General features: G+C 31.1%; 2 protein-coding genes across 2 annotated transcripts; one reads left to right on the top strand and one right to left on the bottom strand.

The window, feature by feature from the left end:
• Positions 1-13,785: 13,785 nt before the first annotated feature.
• Positions 13,786-14,723, bottom strand: LOC106616245 (uncharacterized). The gene is made up of 2 exons (XM_014232812.3): positions 14,401-14,723; positions 13,786-14,339 (listed from the first exon to the last, which is right to left on the bottom strand). The coding sequence occupies exons 1-2, from the start codon at positions 14,551-14,553 to the stop codon at positions 13,938-13,940; spliced, it is 555 nt and encodes a 184-aa protein (XP_014088287.2). The 5' UTR covers positions 14,554-14,723; the 3' UTR covers positions 13,786-13,937.
• Positions 14,724-15,801: 1,078 nt separating this feature from the next.
• LOC106616235 (pyridoxal phosphate homeostasis protein) lies at positions 15,802-17,519 on the top strand. Its single transcript, XM_014232800.3, has 5 exons — positions 15,802-16,016; positions 16,078-16,290; positions 16,702-16,849; positions 16,911-17,152; positions 17,235-17,519. Exons 1-5 carry the CDS (start codon positions 15,927-15,929, stop codon positions 17,304-17,306), a joined length of 765 nt encoding a protein of 254 aa, XP_014088275.2. The 5' UTR covers positions 15,802-15,926; the 3' UTR covers positions 17,307-17,519.
• Positions 17,520-20,308: the final 2,789 nt, after the last annotated feature.

The following is a 20,308-nucleotide window of genomic DNA, read 5'->3' as shown; positions in this document are numbered from 1 at the left end:
CGATGTTAGATCCACTAAGAGATTAAGGTATTCTTTCACTATCTTTGATGAAACCCTAAGTCACTTTAGTGATTTCAAAGCCACTTGGCTATCTGTATACATACATATTTTTCTTGTTGTGAGCGCACTGCTTGTCAGAACTGGAAGGCTTTCTTTATGTCATTCTGCTTGGAAGACACTACAATGATCTGGTCAACGGAAGGCGATTTTAATGTCTAATCTTGCTGAAAAGGCTCCACCATCCGATCCATTATCCAGCTTGGGCGCGTCCGTATAGATGCTTATCCCTGTGCCATCTCGCACTTTTCCCACTTTTATCTGAAAGGCAACCGAATTTAAATTTAATTCTATAAGATTTCGAAAATCCGTAGTAACGGAAACTTACTAAGGATTTTAGAATGCCCCTAATTACAGACGGCTAAAAGGAAGAATATTCTATCCAAGAGTTGACTTCGCTGCCAGTTGCTTACAGAACAAATTTGTGAACAGTACCACCATAACAATATACATATCTTATGTCATAATTGGCCTTACAACTGCAGTCCTTTTACAGGTGTATGGTGCTATAGCTGCTTTTTTTTACCCTAGCGTCTAAGTTTGGTTTCCACGAAAGCTTCCTGTTTAAAAGTAGTATAAAATTAGTCCGAAATCAACTAAATTATTTTATATCCTCTCAAAGATAGGTACAATAATCTGCATTTGATAATACAAATAAAATTAAATAATATAAATACAAGAAGAAACTTAACTTTAGCTGCACCTAAGCTACAACACCCTTCACAGGAGCATTTCTTATAGCAACTATATGTACAAGTAATTCTAAAAACGTAACCCATGTTGTTTGATATAAAAAAACCATGTCGAACTAAGGTTACTCAATATGGGAAAACGATTCTTTATGAAGATGTTTATCTCGACTTTAATCGGTTAGTTTGTACAATTTCTTCGAAGTTTGTCAAGTTTTCATATAGGACTTGATTTTGATCGATCTGTTTGCTTGGAAGTTTTATGCTATAGTGGTCCGATAATGGTGGTTCCGAAAAAGAAACAGATTGTTGAGAAGAAAAGCATATGTGATAAATTTCAGATCTATATATCAGATACAATAATACAATTAAATCGAAAATAAGTAAATATCATGGGAATTTATATTCAAAACTCGCGATTTGGGATTTGAGAAACACTACACAACATATCACTTGACAACCCTCAGCGGTGAAGCACACCAAAATGTTATATAAAGGCGGAAACAATGTCTGAAAGGTATATTAAAAATATCAGTGCTGTAATTTAGTTATTAAATGTAATTCATCTCAAGATATTTTTAACAAAGCGGATATTGCATGCTTGAGAGTTATAAAAATACTAAACTGCACTAATAAATGCAAATAAGCAGTCCTGAGTGCATAAGTGTTGTTAGTAAGGCCTATTACTTTGAAAATTGCAAATTAATACATATTTAAATATGAATAAATCACATTTTTTATGTAGAAAGCAGGTACTTCAAATTATGAAGAAAATAGTTTTCAATATTTGTTTATGAAAAAATGTGATAAAACTGATTTTTAAAACTATTTTAAAATTTTTAAAAAGAATTTGGATACAAATAAACATATAACAAGTAAGGAAGTTCTAAGTTCGGGTGTGACCGAACATTTTATGCTCTCGCAACTTGCAATGATCAAAGCCCGGGAAATTACTTCAATTACTACAATTAAAAAGTTAACTATAGGCACTGGGGTCCACATATTCAGTACCTCGGGGCTTGAACAGTTTTGGTTCGATTTAGACAATTTTTAGTCACAAGGTTGCACACTTTAAACGCATTATTCACGCCAAGTTTTATACCGATACAATCATTGTTGCTTGATTTGCATAGTGGAAAATGAAAGAATCAGATGGAATTTAAAATGGTGTTATATGGGAAATATCTAACTCGATTAGTTTTAGGTGATACAAACAACCGTTAGGTGAACAAAACTATTATACTCTGTAGCAACAGGTTGCGATAATATAAAAGTGAATATACAAATAATTTGTTAATTTAGTAAACCGATTTCAACCAATTTTTGTTGTTTTTTTTACAACGCCTTCAACGCGACAACCATTGCTGTAAAGTTTAGCGAATATTCGCGCCATTTGCCATACAACTCGTTCAACTATTAAAAATCATTATGAATTAATGAAGTTTGTGCGAAAGGTGAGAATTCGAAACCTGTAGATCGGCACGAAATTAACATTTCAAATAAAGTATATTTTATTATCGAACAAAAACTAAGATATGTAAATTTATATCGGTTTAATATTATCATACAGCTATCCTTAGAAAGAAATATGTTTGTTTTATGTATAATTAATAAATAGCTTTGCTTTGCTCGCAAACTTTAATCACGTTTTGGTGTAGTGGTGAATGGATTTATGTCAGCACGTGGCTTTTTATCGTTCACCATCTTTGTTACTATTTTTAAAGTCTAATATGCATATGTATAAGCTCAAAAAGGTAAACATAAATTTTCCTAAAGATAATTAGTGGGCAAATATAATTATGCACTAATGGTAGAGGCTTGGTCGAATTTTTTTTCGCTTTTGTGAGTATTGAGCTGGACGGAAAATCAATTTTTCGACTAGCTCTGCTGGCTGAAGGCGAGCCCCTTTAGAAAAGAAGAGGTTGAAGTTAAAGTATCTGATAAGAAATTTTTCTTATAATATCCGAAATAGGGTTTACTTTTTCATCGTTTTCATTGATGGAACAGGTATACGGTGCAATTATCGCTTTGCGCAGAACTTTCATGTTCCTTTGATATCGTTAAAATTTCAGCAATGTCGATTAATTTCATTTTGGATTTGGTGGAGTCGCTGGAGAAGAGGCGCAACGAGCTTTATCACGGATGGGTTGAAGCTAGGAGGTAGAGTTTCCTGTAAGGAGCTCAGGGAGTGTCTGTCCTCACTAGAAATAGCATCAACCTACTTCATCATCAGACTCGTTTGGGAGCTAACCAGAGGGTGTACCCACGAGGGCAATCGAGTTGGATCTCCTTTGGCGTCTTGTGGCGTCTCGGCAGTTATAATTTTGGCACCAGGAGAATTAGCTGAAACTGACATTAGCCGTGTCTCTCAACAAATTTATGATATGCTCAACGGAATTTGTCGATTTGTAAGAGTCTTTTGGTCTATTAGATGGGAGTTTTGCATCTAATTTCGATGTATTCATCTCATAGAAACGAGGTACAATGTTAAGTATGCCTGTTATATTACTGTGACAGTGCGATAAAAAGTGATATTTGGAAAAAATTGGTATTTAACCATCTGCGAGTTGTCCATCCACCTCTGTTAATGATGATAACATAGAAAAAGTTAAAAAAAAAAAGTCTAAGTTGAAAATCGTCTTGTAGGCATCGGGGAAATAGCAGAAAAACTCAACATCTCTTGTGGATCGACTCAGCACAATTTGGTTAATGTTTTGGATATGAAGCGGGTCAATGCTAGACTCGTACCAAAAAAAAAACGGGATCTTTTGCAAAACCGACGTCGAGTAGAGGTCGCAAAGGAAATGTTTGACACCGTACATTCATCAAAGGCATCATTACTGGTGACGAGACATGGGTTTATGAATATGATGTCGAAACTGAATATGAATATGACGTCCAACAATCTAGTAAAGAACGCTCTAAAAGTCGAAATTCACCGAAGGTACTGAAGGCACTGAGGGCCGAGGCTTATAACAACTGTATGGAAAATTGTATTAAACGTTGGCATACTGGTATTGGCTCAGGAGCCTGTTTTGAAGGCGATAATACAAATATTTATATTATATTAAAATATATGAAAATGTAGTTTATTTTGTCAGTCAGAGTCAAATTTGATCAGATGGTACAGTTTCATTTACAGAACTGTTCATTTAAAAGATACAGCTAAAAGCAGTTAAGTATGAAATCTCTTCCGTACGGCTTGGAAGAAAGGTGGTAAGGCTACTCTGAGCCTCTCCGCCTGTTTTTAGTGAAACAAATGAAGCTTCAGCTCTTTATCTTAATTGGAGGTTAGTGGAATAAATCGAATACTTTTCTTTATAATACCCAGTCTTTGACTTAGGAAAACACGATCTATCGACTAAAGCCTAAGTAGTTTGGTAATACTCACATAATTCCCTCAAATCTATCACTGAAATGGGTATAATCATTTAAACTTGATTTGTATATTCCATAGTTTTCTCGACAACGTTGTTCATAGCTATACTAAGAATGGACTGTATGATTAGGACTTTTTGAAAGACCAAACTAAGCTCTGCTAACAACTTTTCTAATAATGAATCATAATCACAGGATTGAACTCAATTTCTGCACAGTATTGAATAATTATCTTAATGTGTATGAAAAGCCATACGGTTGAGACCACACACTCCACAAAAGTGAAGTCATTTCACAAAATCGATTTTCTCAAAATCGCTTAAGTCGCTCATAAATAATTTCAATATTCTTTAGGTTATAAATGCTAATTTAGAGCCTATCTGCATCAAGAAAAAATGTAGATACACACATATATAACATTAAATTGAAAGGATTAATTAATATTCTCACTTTGAAATAGAGCGATTTATTTCCCCTTTCTCACTTGTTTTGCTTAAAAAATGGAATAATTTCCAAAGTTACAACCAAGTATCAAAATGTATGACTGTATGTATTGGGTAGGCATAAAATACTAGTTTGATTAGTTATCGAGTTTCGTATGCTAATTACAACTTATTTAAAGTTAGCCATGAATTAATTCAGCGTTTAGTTAGCGTTTATCATTTGAGCGCTTGTACAGTTTGCTGTTCCAAAAATAGATTTTCTAACCTTGCAATGTTTTACACGGCAAATACCTAATTTAATGCCATTTAACAGTATTTAATTGTTTTGAAATAAAAGTGATTGTCAAAACAACCTTCTAAACGGAAGCTTACTGTCGCAGAAATTATTTTGTATTGAAAATGTAGTGCACACATTCAAATATCTCATAAATATTCTTCTCATTGGTTATAACTGTTGCGCGTGGGCATATTATAATGTTTTATGTGTGTGCATATGTACATACATTTTTAGAGATGCGTAATTTACATAACTGTGTTGTTGGGATGTCGAAATGTTTGAAGTTCAGAAAATGAAAAGAAATCATAAATTTACAATTTGCACAGCACTTATTCAAGTTTGTATGTATGTAAATATAGACATAGCCTTTATACATTTTCAATTACTTCGGCAAAATAATTGCTTTTATGAGTGCTTTTTGTGTTTTCGAATGTGTGAAGACTGTAGAAAATAAATATTGAGTTTAAAGTTTTTAAAAATATTTTTCACTTAACAAACATCTCAAAAAATACGTGAGTTGTTTCGAAATTACTTCATATTTTTGAATTTTGCTCCAAATAGAGAGGAGTTTTATCCCACCAAAATTACATTTTTCATACAATCGAAAACTGGAGAATCATTGTATGGAGAAATATCTATAATACATATAGTAGATATGTATCTTAGGTGGGTTACAAAAAAAAAAAACCGAATGTTATTGGTTGTTAGACACCTCCAAGTAAGGCTCTGCAAGTATAAGCGCTTAATTGTAAAGGGAAAGTCCTCCGCCTAACGTTTACCTATTTCTTTCTTATAATCGCTCTTCCAACTATTTAAAAATATATTTTGTTTAACGGATTTTGTAGGAAATTGCATGCTCCTTGAAAAAGATCTATTACGATTTTTTCGTAAACCTAACCGTTTAAAAGATTTCAACAGTAGAAGTTGGACTAGTTTAAGGCAAATTGGTTTTTTCTTTTGAATTTTATAACACAAATTTTATAAAAAAACTTGTAAGTTCGTGGTCTTGTAGGAAATTTTCTGCTCTACAAAAATGATCTATATAATTTGTCGGTTAAGTGAAGCGTTTACGATATTTATATCGATATTAGTCGTGTGATAGTTACGCTAAAGAGACACCCGGACACGTAAGATAGATATTAGTTTATATCATATTAAATGCAACCCGTTTGGTGAAGAAAAGCTTAAAATATTTTTTTTTTCTTTTTGCCATAATGTGTATTTTTAGTGAATTCCCAATATTTAAAATTTTAATCAACATATTTACAAAAACAAAATTGATAATGTTTTTGACGTACTCCTTCTCCTACGTTCATTTTTACTCTTACAATTATTGGTAATATAAGATTCCTCGTAAAATATTTGTGCCGAAACAATTGAAACGAGTTAATGACTATTGCATAATGAATTTAAGTAATCACAAAATTAATTGAAATGTGATTACATATGGTATATGTATATTTGCAATGTTAAATAATTTAATCGTTAGATATGATGACTAAATTGACTGTCAAACTGTGCAATTAATAGCCGAAATTAATTGGATGTTCAGACACGCACATACATGTAAAATATCTTTCACAAGTAATTTCTTATCTATAAAAAGGCTTTATTGATTACTTTTCGAAATAACAATTCACAATTTACATATGTATGTATATATTGGTATGAATTTTAAAATTTTTTTTAGTTTACAAAAGGCATGACAAGTCTTATAACAGAAAATTATAATACTAGTAACCAAAAATAAAAATTGTTTTAAAAAGTTTGCTTACTTTTAAAGAGAAATTTACTTTTTTTGACAAAATTTATAGACACAAGCCACATTCATCGGAAACCGTTTTGCTTTATTCACACTTATTGTGTGATATAATCAAACTAAAGTCCAATGGACCGACGACAATCAGCATATGTGCTATACGGGGCTAATGAAAGACGTTGACCGACTTTATCTATATAGATTACTTAAACTTACACTAAGTGAAAAAATTCTCAATTAATGACCTATCTATAGGTTAAAAAGTCGAATTGGGCGAAACCGTTAATATTTTAGTACATGCATAAAGCTTACAGGAAAACATTAACCCAATTATTTTCATGTACTTGTATTTTTACGATTTCTTCGATTATTCAGTGCAGACTCAATCAAGCTTATGGAATGCAAAATGTGGTTACAAGAGACGTAAAGGTTGTTCTGATTAAATTTTGTCTATTCTTAAAACCGAAAAATGGGCGCACAAATACGAATTTACTTAAAGGATTATTTCTTGTGTATTTCAAAAAAATCGTTTTTTTGTTTTGCAGCTATATCGAATGTAAATATATTTGAGAATATTCTCCGAAAAGTGGTTGATCCGGCAACTTATTTTGGAGATATGTATATGTGAGAATTTTCGAACTTTGTGTAATCAGCTCTCTTTAAAAACGTATTTCTCGAAACGCTGTTTTCATATTCGGTGAAAAAAATTTCTCCAAAACGGTATACCGATCGACTTGATATCTTCACCCGACCTTCTTACAAATATTTGCCAGTTAATGATCGAAGCATAATGGTTGTTGATAATAAACAATTTTAAGGCCACAATGAAGTGTAAACTGTTTCACAAAAATCGACTACGACGAGCTACCAATTTGTCAAAAATCATTATTTTGACTAGATCTTTAATCATAACCTGTATGTATAGTAATCGTATTTTTGTTTTTCATTTTTGAATTCCAGATAATTTCAAGCAGAAAATTACGACATAACGTCCGTTTTGCATTATATTAACCAACATACTCGTATGTACATATAGGCACTTTTACATGAGCGTTAACACATATAGTTTGCAAATTACAACCTTCAAAAAGACATACATACACACACCTAAACTCTTGAGTATTTTTTTTCAGTGAGTACAAAAAAATTACAAAAAATAAAACACTTTGTTCGACAAAGAAAAGAAAGCAGTGGAAAAATAGTAAAAACGAAAAGTAAAGTTAAAAATAAAAAAACAAACAGATAACAACGTTTGTACCCACACATCTACAAATGTACATATGTATATAGGTAAGCATGCGAGAAGCCATGCGCATGCGTTGAAACCTGTCTCTGCAGCGCTAATACGATGAAATGATGAAATGTATTGACTTGTGGCTCATACGCCGGCACTAATACTGCATTATTTGAAATTCATTGATTGGAAGGTTATAACGAAATATTTCCTGCAGCGCTTTCATCACTTTTACATAGCTACTCGTAGGCATACATACATATGTATACCTACGAGTATACAAATGTATATGGAGTGATTAGATTTTCATATACAATGAATTATTTACTCATTTTATACAATTATATATGGATATTATTAAACAAGCCGAATAAATTTTGCAATTTACTAAGAAATAGGTACACCAAAATTTAACTTTTCGTTTAACACAGCGAAATTACACAGCTGATATACTCGTATGTTATGTATTACATTGAGTAACATCCAAAAGCTATTGGAGTAATATGGACCAACGGCAATTAAGCAATTATTTAGAGGAACTCAAATAATTTTAACTATATTTTAATTGTAACAATGTTTATATTGTCGACAGTAAAGCATTAAATTACCCAGAATAAATACTAAATTACAATTAGAATGACTAAAGTAGAAATACAAGTAGTTAGAAATCCCACAGACTTACAACATTTTTTGGAAATTTGACACCAAATTAATATTTGTTTCATTAAAACGCGGAGTTGTTCCTGCCAATCTAATTTAACGACTTAGTTAGATATCTGTGTCGAACTACATTTATACATATTTTAAGAATACATAGAAAAAATTTTGTGGAAAAAAATTTTATATTTTTCGAACTAGACGCAATCTCCGACAGCGCTAAAAAAAGAACGTTCTCCATTACTGCAATGATTCCGGCCTTCTTCTAAGATGAAATCTAAACACAAAACTCTACTAAAAGATATTATCCGTACAGTAATCAACGGTGTAAAAAAGTCGAAAATTAACAAAGAAAAAGTTTAATTTTGGACAAAATTTTAATGATTTTTGGCCTGCCAGATTTCATATTTAATCAGGCTAAAAAACTTTACATTAAACTTCATTGTATGAAAACCTATATACAGAATATGCAGAAAAAATTTGACAGTGAAATTGGAAAAATTTAGTTTTGAAAAAAGAAACTGTTTAAGCATAAACTGATGGAACTGGGCGGCTACATTTTAGAAGCTGTAACTCTAATACTACTTGAATTTAGTATGTTATTTTTAAAGTTTTACCCCATCGAAATATATCGATTCATGAATTTCACACTAGGTGTACAGAATATTTTTCATAGTGTAACGGCATACTGCACCAAAATGAATATCGGTTCACGTCTTCCCACAACGCCAATATGCCGAATATACTATTTTATGTTAATAAATGTAGTTAATAGTAGCTATTTCATATACAAGTATAAAGAAAAGTACAACGCAAACACGTGACCTATAGTATAAGCTACTTTGAAACTATTGTTGAGCAATCAGTTCACACTTGTGCCTCATAACGAATGTTTATTTTAAACGGAACATAGTTTGGAATAATAAATTTAATTTTTTCTAATGACCATCTAATGTTCGCTGCCTCCGAACTTAGTAATTGCATACTTTTTATTGTGTTATATATACATCTAGCACGCCTTAAAATAAAATTGTCACTCAAAAAGCGGGGAAAATAAACAACGGAATCGGTTCAATACCTTTACAATTTTCTAGTCTGGCTGAACTTTTTTGTGACACTTTTTTATACGAAAAAATACTTAAAACAAAAATAGTATACTTAGTTAATAAAAAAAACAATTAGTATTATATTTATGGTTTTCATCTACTCTCTTTGCTCATAATTTACGGTCGCTACTATTAAAATTGTACTCTAAGCCCTGATTTGAGGGTTAATATAATTAAAGCAGAAAGAGCGCACATTTGCTTAATTTGTATTTTACCGTGTCCGCCCATTAATGTATGGCACAGTTATTACTCACGTTTTTAATTATATTCATTAACGTCTGCTCTGTATGCTTTCTAGATTTTCGTATCGCAATAACGATGCTATTACGCATACGATTCGCACACACATTCATATGTATTGTACATATAGACATTTGTTGATTTCAATACTTGTATATGAATGAATGTGTGGAAGTGTGCTCACCTGTTCGTTTATGCTTCAAAATTAATGGTCATAAGGGTCACATTTATTTTTCTAAGCGTGATTCAAACATAACACACATATGCATATATACATATGTAGACATATTTAAATATGTATGTATGGATATTCGGTCGTGTTTTCAAACTCATCTACTCAGAAATGCTGATATCAATTGTGATCATTATTGACGAAGTTGTGAAACTTACAAATGCACATCTACAATGCACATACATATCTACACAAACATTTATAATACATACAAGTACATGTGTTTGTACAAGAGAATTTTATGAATTATGTACATATGCATGTATATGTGGTATTTGTGTATTCGTAAATTTTTGCAATTTTCGCTTTGAGTTATATAATTTGTTAATGTATGAATTATGAAATGTCTTTAGTTAAGTATTACAGTAAAATCTATTGATTGCAACGATATTGTGTGACGCAACAACATTCTAACACATACGCTATGTCGCAGGCTGCTTCGATTTGAATATAGTATTTAGTAAATTCTATTTGAAAATTGTTTAAAATAAAGTTGCCACCTGCCAAAAATTTTTTTATTCGTTTAAATTATTGAATAAATTAAATATTACAATCTAGGGAAAAATTGTAGAGAGTTTAAGCGAGACTACAATTGCTTTCTTATAAAATTAATGTAACAGTGGAATTATTTGAAATTAAAGTATTACACTAACTGATAGTAAACATCTTTAGGATGATCTTCAAATTGTAATATACCATTTTTAAAAAGGCCATGTTCAATAAAATAAATAAATAAATGAAATAAAAAAGACATACATAAATACACTGGTAAACACTGTTTTAGTCGTACGAACTTTGAGATCAGTTTTTTTTTATATTGCTGGTACCCTCATTAACACTATATGTACGTATAATAATTTTGTTTCAATCACGTCCAGATTCTTTGAGACAGCCTCTTATATATACGCGTATTTATTAAATAACTTAATATATACGACTATATAACTATTACATTGGACTAACTTACATCATATTTACATTTGTTACATCGTAAACATGCCACGAAAGTGTTTTTGTTACGTGAGTAGAGAATTAACTTTTAAATATCAGCATCGTAGTTTGACGTCATTAATTGAACAGTGCTATTTAGACCATTTTGGATTTACTGTGAGGAATCAAGATAAATTCTTGGTTCCACATAAATGTTGCACAATATAACGTATAAGAACGCTATTAGGTTGGGCTAAACAAGAACTCAGACATATGCCATTTCCTATACCAATGATTTGGACCGAACCAAAGGATCGTGTAAGTGATGGTTATTTTTGTTTGACTCAAACAAAAGGCACTACAGCCAAGTCCAAAGACACTATCCAGTAACCAAACTTGTCGTCAGCCAACATACACATTCTACATAGTGCCGAACTGCCTGTGCAGTTAACTAAGCTCGAAAAGGCAGTGGATTTATATATCTGAAAGAGAAATTCCACAAACTCAGTGAGGCAAAAATAAAAAGGGTATATTTACAGGTCCACAAATACGGAAACTGATTAAGGATAAGATTTTTGAAGAAAAACTGAAATTGATCAGGAAAAACTCGCTTGGAAATGTTTTGTGAGCGTTGTCCAAAATTGTCAAGGAAACCATAAATCGGAAAATTACAAAGACCTTATAAACGAATTTCTAATGTCATATATAGCTTTGGCGTGTAATATATTCTTAAAAATACATATGCTGGACTCTCATCTGGATTTCTTTCCGGCAACTGCTGTCAGTGCCGTACCAGGGGAGTGGTTCCATCAGAACATGAACGGAGAAACGTTACAAAGGGAAATGGAGCGCAGCAATGCGAGCAGATTATTGCTGGATACTTTAAAAAGGCCTTCCAGAGTCACATATTTACGAAAATGTATTTTTTCTATATTATGCAATAATTTCTCTAAATGTAGCTGATCTTTGTACTTTTCAAGAAAATATATATTTGTTTGGTTGTCACAAGTAAACCTGACGTTTAAATTTTTTTTCATTAACATATTATGGTTTAGTAGTCCTGGGACATTCAAAATTTGATATGTGTTCTTCATTTTGTTAACCAGTGTTATCAAACCTAAATGTATTTAGCAAGACTTGCATTTGATAATATTTTTAGAAGGGTTACCAGCTGTTTAAAAAAATGCAATCAAATTAAATTGAAGCCAAGTGATAAATTTTTAGAAATAATATAATAAACCTTAAAAAAAATTATGAATATTTAGTTTAAACGCAAGTTACATTTTGATGGTCAGCGCAATGCAAGCTCATCATTACTTTCATAATGTCAAAAAATTAGAAAATACATATGCGAATATTTTATTTTGTAAGATCTAAATACATATGTATATATGAAGGTAATAAAAAAGCTATAAACTGTTTGCAACTAGGTGGTACTAACCGCATTTCCTTCGCACATTAACTGTGAGTAACAAACATTAAATACATTTTTTTTATTACTTATGCATATATGCTTTTAACTGTAATATGTGTTAAACAATTTTAACTGCGAACCTGAATGAACATTTTATTTAATATTTTTCCAAAAGGAGGTCACATATATACATACATATGCGATGACCTTGTGAGAGGTTGGTAACAACTAGATCGAAAGGGCCTTGAAAGTTTTGAAACAAATCGAGATTCTGAAAAGTCGACTTCTTGTTGTACTTAGATTGGTTTGAAAATAGGTAGACATAGCGTATGGAGGCAAAGGACAAGAGCTCGCATTCTTTTGAGTAAAAGGAAATAATGTATCCCGTCAACAATGACAATATTCCGAAAACGGTTCTTGAAATCTTTGATAAAAAGACTCTTTAAAAGCTCTCTCTGGGTTTATAACAATAAATATGAACGTCGCTGTTTGTGCTCCTGAAAATATTTAATACAGTACTAGCTGGTGGTCCTATGGTATAGTCCAATATTTTAACATTGAATTGAAGATTTTATTTAGCATAAAATTATTCTATTTAGGTCGGTGAAGTATGTATCGTTTTGTTCGATAAGTTGTTGGTATTTTGAAGATAATTTCATAACACCACTCTCATAGAAACCCTCGTCGCTATTGGCAAACAACTAAGAAAATCGGTTTTTATAAGCTTCTCTAGAGACGAATTTTTCACTAACAAAATCATTCGCCATAGACAGGAACAGGTGGTAGTCACTTCATGTCAGATCCAAACTATAAAAAGGATGCATAAAAATATTCCAACCAAGCTCCCAAACTTCTGGGGAGTCATTATCGATGTGTGTGGCCTCGTGTTAACCTGATGGAACATAATTACTCTTCTATTGGCCAAAGCTTTCCGCAACTGGCCTATTGCTTCCTTCTGGCGATCCAATTGTTGACACTACAGGTATGAATTAAATGTTTAATCGAAGGAGAGCAGGTCATAGTAGAAGATTTCCTGCCAATCCCTTCAAACACATAGCAAAACGTCCCGATTGCCAATCCTAAACTGGCTACCGTTGCGAGCGCTCACCGCAATTCTACCACGACCATTTTCGCTTGACGCTATCGTAAGTGACTGGGTTTTCATCGCCAGTAACAATTCGCTTCAGAAATTGATCAGTTTTGTCTCATGACATGAAGTGAAATCAGTTACTTGTGGAATGCAACTGCTTCAATATCTTCTGTGTTAGACTATACGCGTAATGATTTCATACTAATATCCGAAAGCCTATGTACATAATGAGGTTTACACACTAATTTGAACTGGGTTAAAGAAACATATCCACAAATGTTTATACATTTATATTCCTAGACTTTTATTATCGAACTTTTTAAAGAATTCACCAAAAATTCAGTTCCACCAAACAAAATTAAATTCTTTTTTCACGTTTTCTGCTTCTGTCTGATTATAGAATGTTAATAAAAATTAAATTAACCTTTTCTTCATTCAATTAGTTTATCTGAGTCACCAGCTTCACTTCCCATTGCTGTGGAAGGTTGTTTGGAGACAACAGCTTCTGCAGACACCACTTCAGCTTTGCTAATTTCAATTTTAATTTCATCTTTAGTTTCTTCTGTAACGCTATTAACGGCTGGAGCTTCACTCTTAAGTATACTTGGACTTTTCCCTTCTGACGCCACTTTTTGGCGCAATGTTTCATCTATAATATGTTTCTCCAAAGACAACGATTCAGTTTTTGGCAAATCTACAACAAAGGGATAACTGCTCGACTCATTAGCATTATCCTTGCCTTCGTCACTGGGCATAAGACCACTCGAATTGGCGACAACAGCGGCGGCTGCAGCCGAGAGACGGCTTGCCGCTTCAGGCATTATGCTTTCCCACTGAAATTTTATAATAAACTAAATGTTGTTGTACTAATAAAGTATCGAGATATGGCTATACCATCATAAAAATTCCAACCGTTATCCAGAAGGCCAACGCCAGCACTAGCACAAATTTTGATAGTTCAAGAAATACGAAAGATATCGGGCCCAGTGTTATTTTAATGAGGATACTTCTTAAGCAGTACAACATATTTTCTATTGTGTTCGCCATTATTTTGGGTTTTGTTGGCACAGCACAACTACTATACTGCGAAATTTTGATAGTTTTTTTTTTCAGATTTATGGAGTATAAATTTATTTATTTACAATTTTTTCTAAATTCTTTAATTGTCTTTTTTTTGATTTGTGATTTGTTTTGTACCGAATTCGATTTTGATTTCGAATTTGAGTTCTGGGTCTTGTAATAATTTTATAACAAAAACGAAATAATATTACTATTTACTTAACTTAAAAAGAGATTCTTTTAAATATGCCTAAAAATATTTCAAATTTTATTTCGGCAGTAAAATCTCGGCGAATGACATACATACATACATAATCAAGATTTGGGTTGTGAACTTTTTAATTTAAAAATTTTGAACTAAAAATTAGATTTTCAATTTCTAATCCAAATATCAGAATTTAAAAATTAAAATTTAACTTTAAATCCCAACATGAGGGATCAAAATTAGATATTTTATATAAAATTAGATTTTTAATGTAAAATTAGATTTTTAAATAGATTTTTAATGCAAGTAGTAATTACAATATTAAAATTTAATTTTTAAACCCAAAATTAGAATTAAAATTTGAAGAAATACAAATCGTTTGAATATGTAAGTTTGACGATCAGTGCCAAGAGTATTGAAAATAATGGCTCTGTGCGAGCTCTAGTGAAAAAATTTTAATTCTAAAACAATTTTTTAAATTATTAATTGTGTGGTTGGGATTACGATTTTTTTTATTTTTCAATCTGGTATTGACAGTTAAAATTTAAAAACAAGTTCTTAACCCAGTTTGGGACTACTTTTTTTTATTTTCGTACCCGTATTTGGGATTAAATGTTGGTTTTTTCAATTCGGTATTTTTGATTAAAAATTTAAAAGTTATTTTTAATTAAATTTAAAAACTATTTTTTATCAAGATTTCGTTATTACCAAGAAACATTTATTTCAAAAGTTAATTCAATTATTTTTTTAAAGCAATATTTGCAATCATGTTCAAGACACATATATGTACGTATATACATATGTGTGGATTTAAAAAACTTTAGTAAATTATATATTATCTATAAATTTTAAATAAACCCTACTACTAACAGAAAAAAAAGAATTCGTTTTCTATGTTATTCACAATTTTCATGAGAGCAAGATTAGTGCGACATCCGAGTCTGAAATTTTATATGTCAACGTTTTCCAAAACTCTCGCATACAGATGTCCCTACTGTACAAAACAGCTGACTCATATTTACGTTTTTTTTTACATTTTCAGTACATATTGGACAAATATTTATTTATCATAAATTATTGATAACATTTTGTTTTTTAATAATTATATTTTAACTGGCGTAGTTAATAACTGATTACATTTAACGCTTTGAACTCTATGATACGCACAATGTCGGATGTTAATGTCAAAGCGGGCATAGAATGCATTTTAAAGCGCATCGATGAGGCTTATACACGTCGGTCGCCGGTAAATTTATTTAAAATTTAATAACTTAATTCATATTCCTAAATCTTTTGTTTTATATTAGCATATTAAGGCATCGAAACCACTGCTTGTGGCGGTTAGTAAAACCAAGCCGGTTGAAATGATCATCGAAGCTTATCAAGCTGGTCAGCGACATTTTGGTGAAAACTACGTGCAGGAGCTAGTGGAAAAAGCGCAGCACCCTGACATTTTGCAGCATTGTCAGGAAATTAAATGGCATTTTATTGGTCATCTTCAGAATAATAAAATCAATAAAGTAAGTGTAACAAGGTATAAACCAGTTAAAGTGTAAAACGAATTGTCAGTTTTATCTTAAATTTATTCCACCTAGTTGATTCTTGTTCAGTTTTTATAAAAATATTTCGATTTGATTTTTCTATATGTTCAAAATGTGGAACCATCATGGTTATAGTTTTAGAGTGTTGTAACAAATATTACTTGGAAATTTTTTTTTGGGGGTAAAGTCTGTTCGGATATAATTGGGGTTAAACTACTAGAATATTTATTGGAAAAGCCATTGAATTATAAATTATGGGCTTACTATAATGGCAAGCATTTATTTAATCCGCTATTAAAATATATAAACATTTTTACATTAACTACTGCTACTAAATAGTTTCTACTTATATTTATTAATTTTTTATCAATTGCTTTCATTAATTTGAAGGTGCTCAAATTACCCAACCTATATATGATCCAAACTGTTGATAACGAAAGATTGGCCAACGGACTCAACACCGCTTGGGAAAAATTCCAAAGTGATAATAAAAAGCCTCTTTCAGTTTTAATACAAATCAACACTAGTGGAGAAGAAGGTAAATAAACATTTTATTAACTGTGATACTAACTAATTATCTAAAAATTAATTTTTATTAGCAAAGAATGGCGTGCCACCAAGTGAAGCTCCAGCACTGTACAAGCATATAAAAGAAAATCTAAAACACCTTCAATTAGAAGGTGTTATGACTATTGGCGCATTCGGCTTTGACTATTCAACTGGACCGAATCCTGATTTTATTTCGCTGATAAATGTGCACAAGCAAATCTGTGAAGAGCATAAACTGGACCCGGAGGCTCTGCAAGTGTCCATGGGCATGTCTGATGATTTTGAATATGCGGTAAATAATATTATTTTTAAATAATTTGTTAGGTGCAGTTTTGCCATCTCATTCTTAAATTTTGCGTTTCACTTCCCTTTAGATTGAAGCGGGCAGCACCATAGTACGTGTTGGAAGTGCAATTTTCGGTTTCCGTGCGAAAAAGAATGTTTAATGTACTAATATAACGGTTTCACGCACTAAAGAAGCCGATTCTTGGATGTTTAATGTGCTAAATTGCATAAAAATTTACTAAAATAAGTAATGGACTTATTAGTTACTGTTTTGGCTCTGTAAAGTTATACTCATTCATTGTAATAAGCTATGGAAGTGTATAAAAGCTTAAAGTGTTAAGAATATATGTATACGTATGTTTATATAACTACAATATGATTGTTTAACAATTAAAAAAACATCGTAAAATTCAGGTAATGTAGACATTGTCAGATTTTAGGTTTGTCATTTTAGGAATAGTATAATGAGATATAATATCAAGAGAAAAGTGAATAATTTGCAATCAGTCTTGCTCAATGTGAAAAGTTTTCGCAAAAGCGCAAGGTTTTTCCTTAACTCCCAGTATGTGGTGTGGTGCCAAACTTTTAGGAAGATTTCAAAACTCTTCAACAAATTGGAGGTGACGCTAAACATAAAATTTAGCAACCATTTGATTAATAATTAATTTATTTTATTTATACGATTTTTTTTACAATTACAAGTACATAGATTTATCCAACAACAATAAGTGGAGACGAATAAAAATTGTCAATACACGAGTACAACAAAAAGAAATTCACAAGGCAAGTTAGATGACAATATTGGTACTAATTATTAGTAGTTTATATTTGCAACAGTTTTCATTTGTATGACCGTGGATTCCAAGACTACTGTGGCTACGATCAACTCTGATAATTATACGAACATATTCCACAAAATTATTAAACAAGGTCGCCTAGACACCCGCCATAATTGTAAGTATCATATGTATTCACAAAATATATACATATTTACATTTATGCGGAAGTTTACAAGCTGATGATATATGCATGCATTTTCAACTGTCTCCCGTCATAAATACTAATTTCTGGGCACCTAATAATCACTGCTGAAAATTTACCTTTTCTATTATTTACCAGTTGATTCATCTCTTAAATAAATTCGTTGGCCTTTTGCCAGTAAGAGTGTTAGTGTGTCTATTATGCTTGAATATTTAAATATATGTATAGGTGTAGACTTTCGGTGGAATTCACCCAAATATATTTAGTTTTTACGTTTATACGAAGCCTTGTATTTGAACATATGTACATATAATATTTATACGATCTCGTATATACAACAAATACATAAATATATATGTAGAGTAAAGGAATTGTATATAGCGATGTATAGAAAAGTATTTTACCACTTGTAAGCGTAAAAGTTTTAAAATTCCATTGCGTCTATTCAATTGAAATAGTAAATTGATTATGATTGATAATCGTATGTTTCTTAAGAAAATGGAATTTATACATATATGACATCATTATTATTTCTTTGTTAATTACTATGACCAACACATACATAAACGAACTAATTTTAAAAAAATTAAAATAATTGTAGACATTTTTTGCTTTATATATGATACACATATATGTATGTAAACATTTTTAATGGTAAATCTAAATATAAAAATCTTAAACTGTAAAAAAGTAGAGGCAAAAGTGAGTTAAATAGAAAATTCTTTTCTCAAAAATTACTGAAACTATTTATCAGCTTAAGTAGGGTGAAAAATGCTTTAAGTTCCCTTAATATACATATGTAAGAGTAGCGACTAAGATATAAAAAAATTCTTTGTTTTTTGTGATAAAATTTGAAAAACTATATATATACATACTTGTATATACCCAATCTATTAGGTTAGATTAGATGGCTGATAGCTGAAACAAAAAAAAATAGTAAAAGACTTTATTTTGTTAGAAGCAGCTTTCTACATACATACAAATATCGAAAGGCTTTAATTATTACCTAAACTACTTAGCTAGTTATGACTCTTATACTATATAAACACATACTAGTTATACATCCGTAGGAAAATCAATTTTAGAGCGAAAATCTAGTCAACGTTTGTGATTGTTGCTATGCCATTTTGTGGAACCATCATATAAATATGTACGGTATATACAATTATATGAAATTTGTGCTTAAATTAGGCCTTAGGTAGTGTTCTCTATACAGATAAGTCATAGAGAATTCTTTAGTATCTTTGAAACAATGTATTATCTCATATACCTATGTATCTTCTTCTTGGCGATTTTGCAGCATATTTTAAAAATTGAAGACAACCCTTAAGAACCGCAAAGCCAAAATGTTTATTTGTCATCAGTTGTAATGTTGTTTCGCTAAAAGTAAACTCAACAGTGAGAACAATATTCGGAAAAACCAACACTTATTTGATGGATCTTCTTGTATTGTAGATCTTGAAATTTAACCTTTATGACAAACTTTGCTGATACACTTCACATGCCTTCCTTACATTATTTCCTTCAACCTTAAATTGTTTTGTGGGTTCTGCATTTATGAGAAAACTTTATACCGTCAGAAAGAAGATATTTTAACGGAAAAGCTTATCGACTTAAAAAAAAAGATATTTTGACGTTGGAATTTTCGATTGAAATTTTCTTCCTTTGCCGAGATTAAGTCAAAATAAGGAGAAATAAATTACGGAATATCTGGTAAGTAAAAGAATTGGTTTACCCCAATTTTCGTGAAAGAAGAAAATTTTTTAAAAGAAAAAATTAAAAACTCGGTTATTTAAATTACTTAAAAAACCATTTTGAGGTTATGTTAAAAATGTGTTAATTTAAAAGTTGTAGAACTTTTTATTACTTACTACTTTGATATTAGCCGTTTTTAAAAATTCAGTAACCCCCCTCCTCGTCCTTTCCTGAGCTCAGATCGCCCGTCAAGTATTTTTCTATTAATTTGTATTATTTATCTTCTTTTTCCAAAGTGCTTCATTCTACTATGATTTTTTTTTTACTTCTTACAATATTTCCATAGAAACTAGTGTACTTGAAAACGTAGATAACCACACTGAGATTACAATTTTCGTAAGCGCTGCTTGATAGTAATCGATTATATTATATACACAAAATGCCCACTACCGACGCATTTGCAAGCAGTGGGCTAGCAGTATTCACT

Source organism: Bactrocera oleae, chromosome 2, assembly GCF_042242935.1.
Source record: "Bactrocera oleae isolate idBacOlea1 chromosome 2, idBacOlea1, whole genome shotgun sequence".
Taxonomy (NCBI): domain Eukaryota; kingdom Metazoa; phylum Arthropoda; class Insecta; order Diptera; family Tephritidae; genus Bactrocera; species Bactrocera oleae.
The sequence above is the reverse complement of the archived record's forward strand: the minus strand, read 5'-3'. Positions and strand labels throughout refer to the sequence as shown.